At 44.9% G+C, this 13,873-nt stretch overlaps 5 protein-coding genes across 5 annotated transcripts; 2 read left to right on the forward strand and 3 right to left on the reverse strand.

Annotated features, from left to right (window-relative positions):
* Positions 1-462: 462 nt before the first annotated feature.
* On the reverse strand, positions 463-977 carry LOC110679754 (histone H2B). The gene has a single exon (XM_021855483.1). The coding sequence runs from the start codon at positions 887-889 to the stop codon at positions 515-517; it is 375 nt and encodes a 124-aa protein (XP_021711175.1). The 5' UTR covers positions 890-977; the 3' UTR covers positions 463-514.
* A 190-nt stretch (positions 978-1,167) lies between these two features.
* On the forward strand, positions 1,168-1,542 carry LOC5579128 (histone H2A). The gene has a single exon (XM_001657221.2). It carries the CDS (start codon positions 1,168-1,170, stop codon positions 1,540-1,542), a length of 375 nt encoding a protein of 124 aa, XP_001657271.1.
* A 1,531-nt stretch (positions 1,543-3,073) lies between these two features.
* LOC110679794 (histone H4) lies at positions 3,074-3,524 on the forward strand. Its single transcript, XM_021855524.1, has one exon. The coding sequence runs from the start codon at positions 3,172-3,174 to the stop codon at positions 3,481-3,483; it is 312 nt and encodes a 103-aa protein (XP_021711216.1). The 5' UTR covers positions 3,074-3,171; the 3' UTR covers positions 3,484-3,524.
* Positions 3,525-8,122: 4,598 nt separating this feature from the next.
* Positions 8,123-10,358, reverse strand: LOC110679032 (histone H1-like). Its single transcript, XM_021852959.1, has one exon. The coding sequence runs from the start codon at positions 8,949-8,951 to the stop codon at positions 8,271-8,273; it is 681 nt and encodes a 226-aa protein (XP_021708651.1). The 5' UTR covers positions 8,952-10,358; the 3' UTR covers positions 8,123-8,270.
* A 900-nt stretch (positions 10,359-11,258) lies between these two features.
* On the reverse strand, positions 11,259-11,739 carry LOC110679342 (histone H2B). The gene has a single exon (XM_021853737.1). It carries the CDS (start codon positions 11,688-11,690, stop codon positions 11,316-11,318), a length of 375 nt encoding a protein of 124 aa, XP_021709429.1. The 5' UTR covers positions 11,691-11,739; the 3' UTR covers positions 11,259-11,315.
* Positions 11,740-13,873: the final 2,134 nt, after the last annotated feature.

Raw genomic sequence — 13,873 nt, forward strand, 5'->3', positions numbered from 1 at the left:
AGCATAAATATTGAACTTTAAACGTTCTGCTAGTGAATGAAGTGTGGTTAAGGTACAACATGGCTGGCACAACATTTTTTTTTTTGCAATCAGCAGAAATGTTGAACGTACGAAGTGGATCTTCTTGTTTTAAATTCAAACTGATGGAAAAACTTAGATCTAGGGTTTTTTTGTGAACAGATTTTTCCCTATACTGCTTAACAATTAAATTCCTATTATTTATTACGCAGCTGAATGGGGATCCAAATCTCTGCAACTGTAATCGTTATAATTAATCAATACTGAAACTGATAACATCGAATAAATAAAATGAATTGAATAAATTCAAACTGATAAGAGAGGGGGGTGTTGTCACGTATGAAGTCACCGCCGTGGCACTACCTCAGTCGGTTCAATAGTGTGATAAAACAGTCTAGTGTCAGATTTTCAAAATCAACTCTTTTTCGGGATTGAAATAGTGGCCCTGAAAAGGGCCTTTTGGTTTGGTGTGATTGAACGCAGTGTCGGTCGTCATTTACTTGGAGCTGGTGTATTTGGTGACGGCCTTGGTGCCTTCCGAAACGGCGTGCTTGGCCAACTCTCCCGGGAGCAGAAGCCGGACGGCGGTTTGGATTTCGCGGGATGTGATCGTCGAACGCTTGTTGTAGTGGGCCAGGCGGGAGGCTTCGGCGGCAATACGCTCAAAGATGTCGTTGACGAAGCTGTTCATGATGCTCATGGCTTTCGACGAAACGCCAGTGTCGGGGTGAACTTGCTTCAACACCTTGTAGATGTAGATGGCGTAGCTTTCCTTCCTGCGCTGCTTCTTCTTCTTCTTATCGCCCTTGACAATGTTCTTCTGGGCCTTGCCGGATTTCTTCGCGGCCTTTCCGCTGGTTTTCGGTGCCATCGTGCTGCTAACGTTGTTTTAGATTCCAAACGAAAACTGAAACTGATGCCCGACCGAACCAGTCGGTTCTCTTTTATACCCGTAGAATGGTGAGCGCTGTTCCGCCCCTTCGCTTCGTTTGCTACTTCATCCATTTCGTTCGTACCATCCTAGTATGAGTGCAGCGCAGGGCTACGCATGTATAAAAGATACCCTCATCCGGTGAAATCACCATCAGTACCGCTTACGTACGCTTCGTGAACGTTTGTTTCTCAAGTCCACTCAAACTCAACCACAAAATGTCTGGCCGCGGCAAAGGAGGCAAAGTTAAGGGAAAGGCAAAGTCCCGTTCCAACCGCGCTGGATTGCAGTTCCCAGTCGGTCGTATTCACCGTCTGCTCCGGAAGGGCAACTATGCCGAGCGTGTCGGTGCCGGCGCTCCAGTCTACTTGGCTGCCGTTATGGAATATCTGGCCGCTGAAGTGCTCGAATTGGCAGGAAACGCTGCCCGTGACAACAAGAAGACCAGAATCATTCCCCGTCATCTGCAGTTGGCCATCCGCAACGACGAAGAATTGAACAAGCTGCTGTCCGGTGTTACCATCGCCCAAGGTGGTGTTCTGCCCAACATTCAGGCTGTCTTGCTGCCGAAGAAAACCGAGAAGAAGGCATAAGTTACTACACTGCGTGCATCAAACCAAAAACCGTCCTTTTCAGGACGACAATATCCAGTCCACCGCTAGAGAGTTGTTGTTGAAATATTGCAGATTTATCTAATTTAGCCACAGAGAGGATCGATGAAGAGATATCGGCCATATTATGACCATTTCTGAATCAATTCCTAGATTCCGCGGGGGGAAACGTTTGGGCTTCTTAAATGTTCTGTTCGGGATACCTCGAACTTTCGATTTTTGGAGTTCAATTTGCCGAAACAGAAACATAAAACATTGAAACAGCCAGCCCTGCGTGAGCTGTTCCTGAAGAGAGAGGAGGGTAAACTGTTCATCCAGTTCCTGCCCCATTTTCTACTATCTACTGCTTGACAGTAGAAGAGTTGATGAAGCAGGTAGTATTTAAAAACTTATATTATTTATTCGAGGAAAGGCTATATCAGGAGCTCCTAATATTGAGGGAATCAATCAATTTCCAAACCCCACAATTATAACTATCATAGGGGTGTGATTCAAAGTAAACAAGCCAAAGATTACGTTTCAATCATACGGTCAAACTTTCAATGTTGGATGTTCGAGTTGTCTAGTTTGTAGCAACAAGGGGAGGCGAGCTGGGAAAGCTTCTGAATCCGGAAAAGAGCATAAGAAGAAGGGGAAACATACGGCCGGTACCAGAGAATGAAGTCCGCGCTGGAGATGCACATTCAAAAGTGTGTGCAAAGCGAAGCATGAAGGGACAACTCGAGTTGTCGGTTGGTTGACGTACCTCCCCTCATCAGTGTTGAGAGTATGATCGTTCGGTGGTCAAGGGGCTTTAGGAAGTAGTTCCCCCAGGGGAACAAACAGTTTTAGGTACACTGAAGGGAAAATTGCTCACACAACTCTTTTAGGGAATGCTCTAGTGGCCCTGAAAAGGGCCGTTTTGTTGAGAATGGCAACTATAATGCAGACCGAATTTAAGCGCGTTCTCCACGGATACGGCGAGCCAGCTGGATGTCCTTGGGCATAATGGTGACACGCTTGGCGTGGATGGCGCAAAGGTTGGTATCTTCGAAAAGACCGACCAGATAGGCCTCGCTCGCTTCCTGCAGGGCCATGACAGCCGAGCTCTGGAAGCGCAGATCGGTCTTGAAGTCCTGGGCGATCTCACGAACCAGACGCTGGAATGGCAGCTTGCGGATCAGCAGCTCAGTCGACTTTTGGTAGCGACGGATTTCACGCAGAGCAACGGTTCCTGGCCGATAACGGTGAGGCTTCTTGACACCTCCGGTGGCTGGGGCGCTCTTGCGAGCGGCTTTGGTAGCCAGCTGCTTGCGAGGAGCTTTTCCTCCAGTAGACTTACGAGCAGTCTGCTTGGTACGGGCCATTGTGTTAGATGATGATTAATTTGCTTTCAATCCAAACGGATCAGTTGAAACGCAGCGACAGAATGAGGGTCAAAAAACCAGGCAGTCCTCTTTTATATGCTCATATCGATGCAGGCAACCAATCGGAAGCCACGGAAGAATAGAACAAGCAAGAGAGGAAAGAAGAACTCAACCCTCGAGTGGGTATAAAAGTGGCCGCTAGTGTTTGGCGCAGCCATCAGTTCCAGTACTACCGTCGTCGAACACAGAACCAAATTCATCCAAAATGACCGGCCGTGGCAAGGGAGGCAAAGGACTCGGAAAAGGAGGCGCCAAGCGTCATCGCAAGGTTTTGCGTGATAACATCCAGGGTATCACCAAGCCCGCAATCCGTCGTCTGGCTCGTCGTGGAGGAGTCAAGCGTATCTCCGGACTTATCTACGAGGAAACTCGTGGTGTGTTGAAGGTGTTCCTGGAAAACGTCATCCGTGATGCCGTTACCTACACTGAACACGCCAAGCGTAAAACCGTTACCGCTATGGATGTTGTCTACGCTCTGAAGCGTCAGGGACGCACCCTGTACGGTTTCGGAGGTTAAATCGCATTCCAAAGTTTCGCTCTTCAAACGGCCCTTTTCAGGGCCACCAAACACACTCATCAAAGAGTTGATATGACAAATGTTCACACACACTAAAAGCAAGGGTAATCTAATGGGACAAGCACTACACGCTTTTGCAGTCCGGCGGTGGCGTGGCTTGGGGAGAAAATTCTCGTCTCCGATTGGAAGACACCATAAAATGCCAATATATATATATCGTCCCCTTAATGCTACAACTAGATAACTCGAAAATCAAAATTTTGAGATGTGCAACTTTGAAAGTATGACCGTTTAACAAGGTGATGGTTAATCGCAGAGATTATGATTGAAAAATAATCTTTAACTTGTGTATTTTGAATCACACGCTTAAGACCTGTGGATATTTTGCAGATCTAATTAAGAAAAATGTTTTGACATATTGAAGTCAAAAATTTCGAATTTCGAGTTATCTAGTTGTAGCATCAAGGGGACGATATATATACATACATAGTCTAGTCTAGTCAGCACTGTCATTTCCCGGGGTGGCACACTACTGTTGTTACTTACTTGTTGTGCTTCGGTTTCGGTTCGAAAACAACAACCGCTATGATGCCACGCCGGTGAAATCCAGTGCGTGCATCTTTCCATACCAATCTCACGTGCATGCATCTCAACTCCGGACTTCAGTGTAAGGTACGGAACGCTCGTCGTACCACTCCCTATTTCACCCTCATCAAATTCCATTAGGATTGCGTTAGGAACTTCTTAGTTTGCCTCGCTCGGTTCCACAATGCGATGGACGAACAAATATTTCATCATGTTCCACACTGTGCCTTATGAGAAATGTCCCATAATGTCCCGCTCACTGGATGCGGTTGCAATCAATATTTACAAGCACTGGAATTGTGTTCGCGCACCCGAAACGAAACGAATCACCGAACCGGGAGAAAGACGGGAATTTGAGAAGGTCACCGGGAAAATCGTTTTGAACGAACATTTTCAAGCTTCGAAGCTTTCATTGAAATGCATTGAAAGTGGATGATGAAATGTCTACCGTAAAATGGGGTGTTTTCAAGCAACTTCTAGTATGTCAATAATTAAACAAAGGACAGCCCTACTACAGTAAGGACCCGATTTTGTCAGCCCCTCGATGAATTTCAAATTTCGACATGGTTACATGGACTTTTAAAGAGGGTACGTGGTAAAGCATGACGATACCAATTTTTTGACAAATCTAAAATTGGCTGACAAAATCGGGTCAGTACTGTATTCTCTCGTCGCGTGCCAAACACAATGCTGAGGATCCTATGACAGATTTCTGAGATAATCATGAAAATGTGTGATTTTTGACGTAACTGCAAAACAGGGTTGTAAAGGAATTTGACTTTCGCAAATGAAACCATATTATGCCAACAACAAAACATAATCTTTTTGATCAATAACTTTGATGCTTTCATTCATTTTCATAAGTTATGCTCAACCTTAATCAGATAATACATCAATATTATCGAACTTGGAACTCCTGCAAACGCAAACCGTTTTCTTTTAACTGCTAGATCTTTCATAGTTATTAATCTGGAAACTGTCAATACTTCGTAAAATTGTCTTGAATTGTTTTTGATACTTGAATGCAACAGGATCATAACCTATATACAGTTAACTCTCCCTAACTCGATATTGAAATTGGCTTGAATTGGTTTTGATACTTAAATGCAACAGGATCATAACCTATATATTTGCATTTGCTTCTTTGAATGATTGTTCTTCTTCGTCTTCGAAAATAGCCCCTATTTGTTTTGCTGGTCTGCTCGATAGGTAGACAGTTTGACAGTTCGATAGGTAGATTTGGTTTCACTCTTCGCGCAACTCGGGTGCCTCTGAGAAATAAAAAAAAAAAATTCCCATTTTTTCAGGGCTAGACATTTTAGTAATATTCAGTAACAAACAAAATAGTCCCCTTAACCTTTACAATGCAGTTTTACTTCACGGAACAAGCCTAAAGTATAATGGAATATATATCGGCATAAATCGAACGAGTTTTGTAACTTGGAAAAAGTAGAAAAGATAATCCCCTAACACCCCGCTAACTTTCAAAAAGAGACTTTTTCCATAAGAAATATTAAAAGGCGAAATCTAGATAACATTTTCAAAAGCTTTTGTCTGCGTTGTGATCTCAATTAAATATACTTATGTTCTGGGTTACCCACATATTTTTGTTAATATTGTTTCATTGTTTTGTAGTTGAATCTTTTTTGCCAATAAAATTCTTTCAAAAATGGTTTGAATCGTTTTCAATATCTAGACTCCACAATACCTAATATTAATAGATATCCCCGATCACATAATGCAGCTCACAATCCTCCGAACAAAGCAAGCATTTCAGATGACTGATATATCGACTTCCGACGTTTTTGTGACTTTTCAAACTTGATGGAGAAGTTCAATCCCTTAAAACCCCACGAGTCCTTAACACCCCATTTTACGGTACTAACTTCTTAAAAAGGTTTCACTTTTCTCAATAATTAGCAATGTAGTACAATGTTTGTTTGATTTTTTGAGCTTGGCTCTAACTTTTCGACTCAAGAGTTTGAAAGAAAAGTTTACTAGCCTAAAATAATCTTGCCGAAAGTTTTTGCACTCAAACATATTGGATACAAAAAAAAAAAAAAAAATCCTAAGTTGTTGAATATCCATACCACAATAAATCCAGATTTCCTTGGGAACAGCATTTTAAGAGTTTCTAATCTCTCATTAGTTAACTAATCGATTACAAATTGAATAGGTAAGGTAGATGCTGCTACATGTGTGGGTTTGTTTTATTTTTTTAATTCACCCTAGATTTAATTACTTTAGAGAAACATCAATTTAATGAAACACTGATTTATTTTGGCATCTGGAGTTTTTGTCGGCCAAATTATCTGAAACTCGGCAGTAAGACGCACTTGAAGAGCATAATGTTGATAAATAGCAGTTAAGGCCTTCCTTAGTGTAGTGGTAAAGTCGGTCCCAACAAGCCATGTGAGCAAAATGGTCACATAAAAAATAAAGTGAGAAGCCGGCCAAGAAAAATGAGAAGAAGAAGAGGCATTCGCAAAACCCCATGTGCGAAATAAATCAAAAGAATGAGCACAAAAAATTTTGATAATGAAGACGCGTTCACTCCAACGGAAATGCTCCACGTGTAGTAACAGCGGCGGAAGTAATTTACCGGTTTCAATTTGAGTGTCAGGAGCTCAGGGCCAAATTTTCGAGCCGCAAATTTTTCTCGGTGCACGCAAGCAAATGGCGGCGGTGCTCACTCTCTTTCTCTCGTACCCAAACTGCGATGGGGATGTGAGGCGTTCGATTCGCCAATCACGCTTAAAATCAGTTACACGCAGTGGGGAAATTATTCCTCTGGAAGTTGGCGATCGAAGTCCCGTTATGTGCAGTTCAGAATCAATCGAAAGGCACGATGATGACTGATTCTGAATCTTGCTTCGGTACCTACGAAATTGTGCGGCAAGCACAAACTGTATTAATTTGCTCTCATCTTTGGAATAGTGGAACAGCATTGGATTACGAAAATCAAACATACTGAGCAAGGTCGACCCATTGGCCCCGAAAGATTGAGATTTTCAGAAGCCAATCCCTGGGCTTAGTATATTTTACTGCCAATTAATTTAATTTGCAACATCCACAAGAGTAATTTGATTATTCCGCAAGGAAAATAGTGGCAGTTCGCTCATACTGGATCAGCTGTCAAGATTACTTTGGTAATTAGCAGCAAACTGTACTTGACCGCTCTACTTGGGATGTCGATACTCAGCCTGCCCAGTAGGTCCGGTACGTACGGACCTGTGAACTAGACTATCGAAATGCATACATTTTGCATTTTGACATACGAACGCTTTATGTTTCGTTTTAGCATCAACTCACATCCAGGCGTCGGTAGGCGCGTGGTGTACGCACAGACCTAACGATCGCAAGGTCCTTGGTTCGATTCCAGGTTGCTGCGAGAAACATTTTTTGTTGCCAATGTTTGGCTTTCATAAGGCAAAGCTATGAATTTCAACCCGATTTATTGTGGCGAATTTTCATAAGTGCATCCAATGTATTTCGATAGTCCATTTGCCTGAGTGTATTGAAAACGCACGGGCCTATCGATCGCAAGGTCCTTGGTTCGATTCCAGGTTGCCGCGAAAACATGTTTTGGTTTCACAAGGCAACGCTACGAATCTCAACCCGATTTAAATAAGGCTCCCCCAAAACTACGCGACGTTTTACGGCGACAGCGACACGATTTCGTTGTCGTGTCGCTGCAAGCACTCTTCTATGGAACCATCTTGACTGACACGACGCGAATCGCTGCGAAATCGCGTCGCTGTGGCTTATCAAACAGTGCATCAGCGAAATCGCGACGTTTTTTTTTTTTTTTTTTTTTTTTTGTCGCTGTCGCCGTAAAAAGTCGCTTAGATCTGGGGGAGCCTTTAAGTCGACAGACGTCTTCAAATCCTTGAATCATTCGAGTGTATCAAAAGCTGTTCCTCTAGTGGAGGTTTGCTTTGGGTACGGATGCACCGCTACAGTGAGTGCCAGCCAGTGCTGCATGATTGGCCAATTTTATTGATTTGCGAAAGGGTTCGGGAAGAATTCGCCATTCAGTGGCAAAGTGCACGTAACTTTTCGGGGGGATTTATTTCCCTCTGTGAGAGGAATGGAATATCATTGACTGTGCAACTCTTTGTTCTAAACTTGGATGGTAGTCCTGAAAAGGACTGATTGGATGTTAGATACTGTTTTACAACAGTACGGTTGCTGTCCCAAATTTACTTCTTGGCAGCGGTCTTCTTCGCGGCAGCTTTCTTGGCTGGGGCAGCCTTCTTCGGTTTTGGGGTCTTGGGCTTCTTGGCGGCGGTCTTGGAAGGTTTGGTGGCCTTCTGCTTCGGAGCAGCAGCCTTCTTCACACCACCGGCCTTTTTGGCAGCCTTGGCACCAGCAGCTTTGGCTTTCTTGGCTGCAGCCGGCTTCTTGGCTTTCTTCTCGCCGGCTGGCTTCTTGGCCTTCTTCTCCCCAGCTGGTTTCTTGGTGGCCTTCTTCTTCTCTCCGGTAGCCTTCTTGGCCTTCTTCTCGCCGGCCTTCTTCGGTTTCTTCTCACTGGCGGCCTTCTTAGCTTCAGCCTTCAGCTTGAACGAACCGGAAGCGCCGGTGCCCTTGGTTTGGACGAACTTGCCCTTCTCGACGCCATTCTTCAAGGCCTTCTTGAGGAATGGGGCAAGCTTGGCGACATCGCATTTGTAGTTGGCGGCGATGTACTTCTTGATGGCCTGCAGGGACGATCCGTTGCGTTCCTTCAAGGTTTTGATGGCAGCAACAACCATGTCGTTGACTGGGGGGTGGGTCGACGGCTTCTTCGGCTTGCCCTGTCCCTTGGGGGCCCTTGGCTTCTTGGTCTTGGCTGGCGAGGCAGCCGGGGCTGCGGCAGCGGCTTCAGTGGCAACTTCAGACATCTCGATAGGTAGCTAGAGTAACACTCACACGATGGCGATAGTAAACGAATGAATGACGGAAATTCTGGCAACAGTGCGGTGTTCGATTTCGTCGTCTGTGTTAGGGATGCAGACATGGTCGTCCACTGGATGACTGTTCGCGAAATATTGTACATATTTTTGGTAACACCTTTTTAAAACGCATTTTTCCGGTAATCGCACTAAGTATTTGCCTGTCTAGTATGTCCGTTTGGTGAGTGCATGAGTCTCGCTAGCAGCCCGTCATCGCCACATCGGGCCGGTTTCGCGAGAAGCACCGCTGAGACATGTCTTTACAGCACCCGTGCGCCATATGGTGTGGCTTTGCTCGATAAAACAATCAATAGTAACTATTGAAACAATACCACCCTGCACGGCGGTGGTGAATTTGGCAACATGAATGGTTGCTCTTTGCGGTGACATGCGGGTATAGCCAGTATGCCGGTGTCTAATGGCCCCTAATGAGCCTCAAACAAAGTCATTCCCAGTGCCGACGAGCGATGTTACGCGTTTGGTTTTAGTAAACTTTGAACAATGTTAATTTGATGTTTTTCATCAAACATACCGAAAACTTGGGCTCGACTATGACGTCAGTCACACGAGTTTGTGCCATTTTGTCCGGAAAACAATGTCACCAAACACTAATCACCTTCCACCTGTGCACTGTTGGTTGGTCGAATGTGTGCAAATTGCTGGCATTTGCCTCAGCCATCGGCGGCAACTGCATTGGAAAAGGACAGTGCACGTGCTACTATGGATCTAGTTTATCTGAGAATGTTTTACTTCAAGAAGCAAGCAAGCAAAGCAAGCACCCTCCCTGCGGTGGAATCTGCAAATGAGCTAGTGCGAAATCTGCCCGAATAGGCATCGGTTTTGCTAGCTGCAGTTGCATCGAATGAACATTCCATACAATCTCTTCTGGCGGCAGTAGTACCGGACATGTCGCGCTGAATTCGCGACAAATTGTTCTCGGAAGTCCCTAACATGCCCCACGGCACGTGTTCCCGGTGTAGAAACTGCACCCTACACTCCCCCGATCGAGATATATTTTTGTGTACAGTGCCCTCAGGGGCTGTTCAACGTGTCTGTCCGTGCTAGTACTGAGCAACACCCGAGCCAGGAAGCCGAATGGCAACCACACAACGTGTCATGTCACCATCATTCGCAAATTTCATAACGCCAACAATGACCATTTGCAACGCGCCCACCACCCATTGTTTCGTTTGACCCGTTACATCTCGAAGACACACCACCCACCCATGAGCTATGTGAATGGGCCCCATCAATGGGAACTGATTGATGGCATTATCGAGCTTATCCGATCGATAACATTTGCATCAACTCGTCCCCTTAATGCTACAACTAGATAACTCGAAAATCAAAATTTTGAGATGTGCAACTTTGAAAGTATGACCGTTTAACAAGGTGATGGTTAATCGCAGAGATTATGATTGAAAAATAATCTTTAACTTGTGTATTTTGAATCACACGCTTAAGACCTGTGGATATTTTGCAGATCTAATTAAGAAAAATGTTTTGACATATTGAAGTCAAAAATTTCAAATTTCGAGTTATCTAGTTGTAGCATCAAGGGGACGAACTGTTGTTCGATAAACGTTATTATGATAGCCTGAACTGCTGGGATGCTCTTACGAGATCGTTTGTAATGGGACGCTAGAAAACATAATGAGCTTCTTTCCAATACGTTGAGAAGAAACTTGTCATCATGCCTGCCTAGCTAGCTAGTCCTATGATGTCAAAATTGTCTAAACTACTAACATGCAGCACAACCGATAGCAAAAATGAAGTTGTTAAGGTGCAACATGGCAATCAGCATAAATATTGAACTTTAAACGTTCTGCTAGTGAATGAAGTGTGGTTAAGGTACAACATGGCTGGCACAACATTTTTTTTTTTGCAATCAGCAGAAATGTTGAACGTACGAAGTGGATCTTCTTGTTTTAAATTCAAACTGATGGAAAAACTTAGATCTAGGGTTTTTTTGTGAACAGATTTTTCCCTATACTGCTTAACAATTAAATTCCTATTATTTATTACGCAGCTGAATGGGGATCCAAATCTCTGCAACTGTAATCGTTATAATTAATCAATACTGAAACTGATAACATCGAATAAATAAAATGAATTGAATAAATTCAAACTGATAAGAGAGGGGGGTGTTGTCACGTATGAAGTCACCGCCGTGGCACTACCTCAGTCGGTTCAATAGTGTGATAAAACAGTCTAGTGTCAGATTTTCAAAATCAACTCTTTTTCGGGATTGAAATAGTGGCCCTGAAAAGGGCCTTTTGGTTTGGTGTGATTGAACGCAGTGTCGGTCGTCATTTACTTGGAGCTGGTGTATTTGGTGACGGCCTTGGTGCCTTCCGAAACGGCGTGCTTGGCCAACTCTCCCGGGAGCAGAAGCCGGACGGCGGTTTGGATTTCGCGGGATGTGATCGTCGAACGCTTGTTGTAGTGGGCCAGGCGGGAGGCTTCGGCGGCAATACGCTCAAAGATGTCGTTGACGAAGCTGTTCATGATGCTCATGGCTTTCGACGAAACGCCAGTGTCGGGGTGAACTTGCTTCAACACCTTGTAGATGTAGATGGCGTAGCTTTCCTTCCTGCGCTGCTTCTTCTTCTTCTTATCGCCCTTGACAATGTTCTTCTGGGCCTTGCCGGATTTCTTCGCGGCCTTTCCGCTGGTTTTCGGTGCCATCGTGCTGCTAACGTTGTTTTAGATTCCAAACGAAAACTGAAACTGATGCCCGACCGACTTTTTTTGACTTCAATAATCTTTATTGCATGTTTTTGTGGATTACATATTTAGTTTTAAGTGATACAGGAGTATGCCTTTTCATCTTTGGTGGTCGATTTGAAATATAATAATGGTTTTTTAGAATAAAATGAAATATTAAGTTCACCACAAATGTGGGATTGGTGGAATTTGGAAAATATATACAAACTTAAAACTACTATTTACACCTTAAAACTAACCTAATCTACTATATACAAGGCGCTTATTAGAGCATGTTCAGATATTATGCATTTCTGCTTAAAAGACTCTGTCGTATTCCTAATTTTCTCGCTAATTCTGGGGCAATTTGCCTCCTCGTGTAGGTCGATGATCCTTGTGCCAAAAGGGCTATCAAGGATCATCCTTAGAGCACGATTTTGTGCGACTTGGATCCTAGCTATGTGGGTTTGTGCGCATTGACCCCACACCGGAGCTGCGTAGAGTAATGCAGGGGATATCACCTGCTTGTAGACCGCCAGTTTATTCGCCCTCGAGAGGCGAGATCTGCGGGCAATCAGCGGATAAAGGCTTCTTGTAAGGGCTGAGTATTTGGTAAGAGATCGATCGACGTGGGAGCGAAACAGTAACTTGTCGTCAAACAGTAGGCCGAGGTACACTACCTCTGACGACCACTCGACCCTTGTGCCATCCATTGTCACAGTGCAGTTTGGTGGGGGTTTTAGTCTGTAGGACTGCCGATGGAGGAACATCACCGCTTGGGTTTTGGAGGCATTAATTTTGATTTTCCAGGTGGAAGCGTACTCAACAAAGGCGTCAAGGCATCGTTGAAGTTTGTTGGTGATTTCGGTAGGCATCCTCCCTTTGACTGCTATTGCGGTGTCATCTGCGAACAGAAAGAACACACAGCCCTCGCCAAGGGGAGGAATGTCGGATGTGTAGATGCTGTAAAGCAGCGGACCAAGCAGGCTTCCTTGCGGCACTCCTGCTGGTATTGGGAAGGCGTTAGACAAATAGCCATTCAACGATACCTTGAACGACCTCTGCTGAAGGTAGCTTCGGATGATTTTGATAAGGTGGGGTGGAAAGTTGAAGTGACAAAGCTTATATACAAGCCCATCGTGCCAAACATTGTCAAACGCCTTCTCGACGTCTAACAAGGCCATGGCAGTGGACTTGGATACAGCCTTGTTACTTTTGATGGTGTTCATCACCCTCACGAGTTGGTGGATTGTGGAATGCCCTTTCCTGAACCCGAACTGTTCCGGCAGGAGAATGTTCCGTTCATCGACAAACTTTACGAGGCGGTTGAGGATGAGCTTCTCAAAGAGTTTGCTCAGCGCTGAGAGCAGGCTGATCGGCCTATAGCTCGATGGTAGAGTGGGGTCCTTCCCGGGTTTGCGGATCGGAATGATCTTGGCAACCTTCCAGGAGCTTGGGAAGTAGTGCAATTCCAAGCATCGGTTGAAGATGGTGCTCAAAAGTTCGTAAACTTTGTTGTTCAAATGTTTGAGGATGAGATTAAAGATCCCATCAAACCCGGGGGCCTTCATGTTTTTGGTTTGCTTCAGCGCTGAGGAGATTTGCTCAGAGGTGATCTTATCTTCTGGTGGGACAGCACAAGGGGAGGTATCTAAATTGTGGACGCATTGCGCAACCTGGTCTTCCATTGGACTGTGGAATTGCGATCCAAGCAGATGGGATGAAGCAATGTGATCGCCGATTGCGTTGGCTTTTTCGAGCGGAGTGATCAGAAGCGAATCACCGACCTTGAGTGGTGGAACAGGTTTTGGGTGGGTTTTGAGGACTTTGGCTACCTTCCAGAATGGTCTAGATCGGTCATCCAGGTTCTGAATAACCCGTCCGAAACTTTCGTTGCGGATTGTAGCCATTCTGGAAGCAATCTGCCTGTTCAGAAAGGCCGTCTCTCTTTTCAGACTCAGATCTCCGGTCCTCTGAAACTGGCGTCTACGTATATTGCGCAGGCGGATAAGCATTTGGGTGTGGGAATCAATGGCAACAAACTTACCCCTCACTGGAACTCGCCTCACACACGTCTCGTCGGCTACGGATATGGCCTGATGAAGCCCCTCTAGGGCCCGGTCGATGTCCTCCTCGGTGTCCAATTGCGGGTTCTCGTCAACGCG

Source organism: Aedes aegypti, chromosome 3 (genome assembly GCF_002204515.2).
Source record: "Aedes aegypti strain LVP_AGWG chromosome 3, AaegL5.0 Primary Assembly, whole genome shotgun sequence".
Lineage (NCBI taxonomy): Eukaryota > Metazoa > Arthropoda > Insecta > Diptera > Culicidae > Aedes > Aedes aegypti.

Bases quoted from the DNA above. Each gene is read 5' to 3' on its own strand.
- LOC110679754 (XM_021855483.1), bottom strand. From the start codon at position 889: ATGGCACCGAAAACCAGCGGAAAGGCCGCGAAGAAATCCGGCAAGGCC.
- LOC5579128 (XM_001657221.2), top strand. From the start codon at position 1,168: ATGTCTGGCCGCGGCAAAGGAGGCAAAGTTAAGGGAAAGGCAAAGTCC.
- LOC110679794 (XM_021855524.1), top strand. From the start codon at position 3,172: ATGACCGGCCGTGGCAAGGGAGGCAAAGGACTCGGAAAAGGAGGCGCC.
- LOC110679032 (XM_021852959.1), bottom strand. From the start codon at position 8,951: ATGTCTGAAGTTGCCACTGAAGCCGCTGCCGCAGCCCCGGCTGCCTCG.
- LOC110679342 (XM_021853737.1), bottom strand. From the start codon at position 11,690: ATGGCACCGAAAACCAGCGGAAAGGCCGCGAAGAAATCCGGCAAGGCC.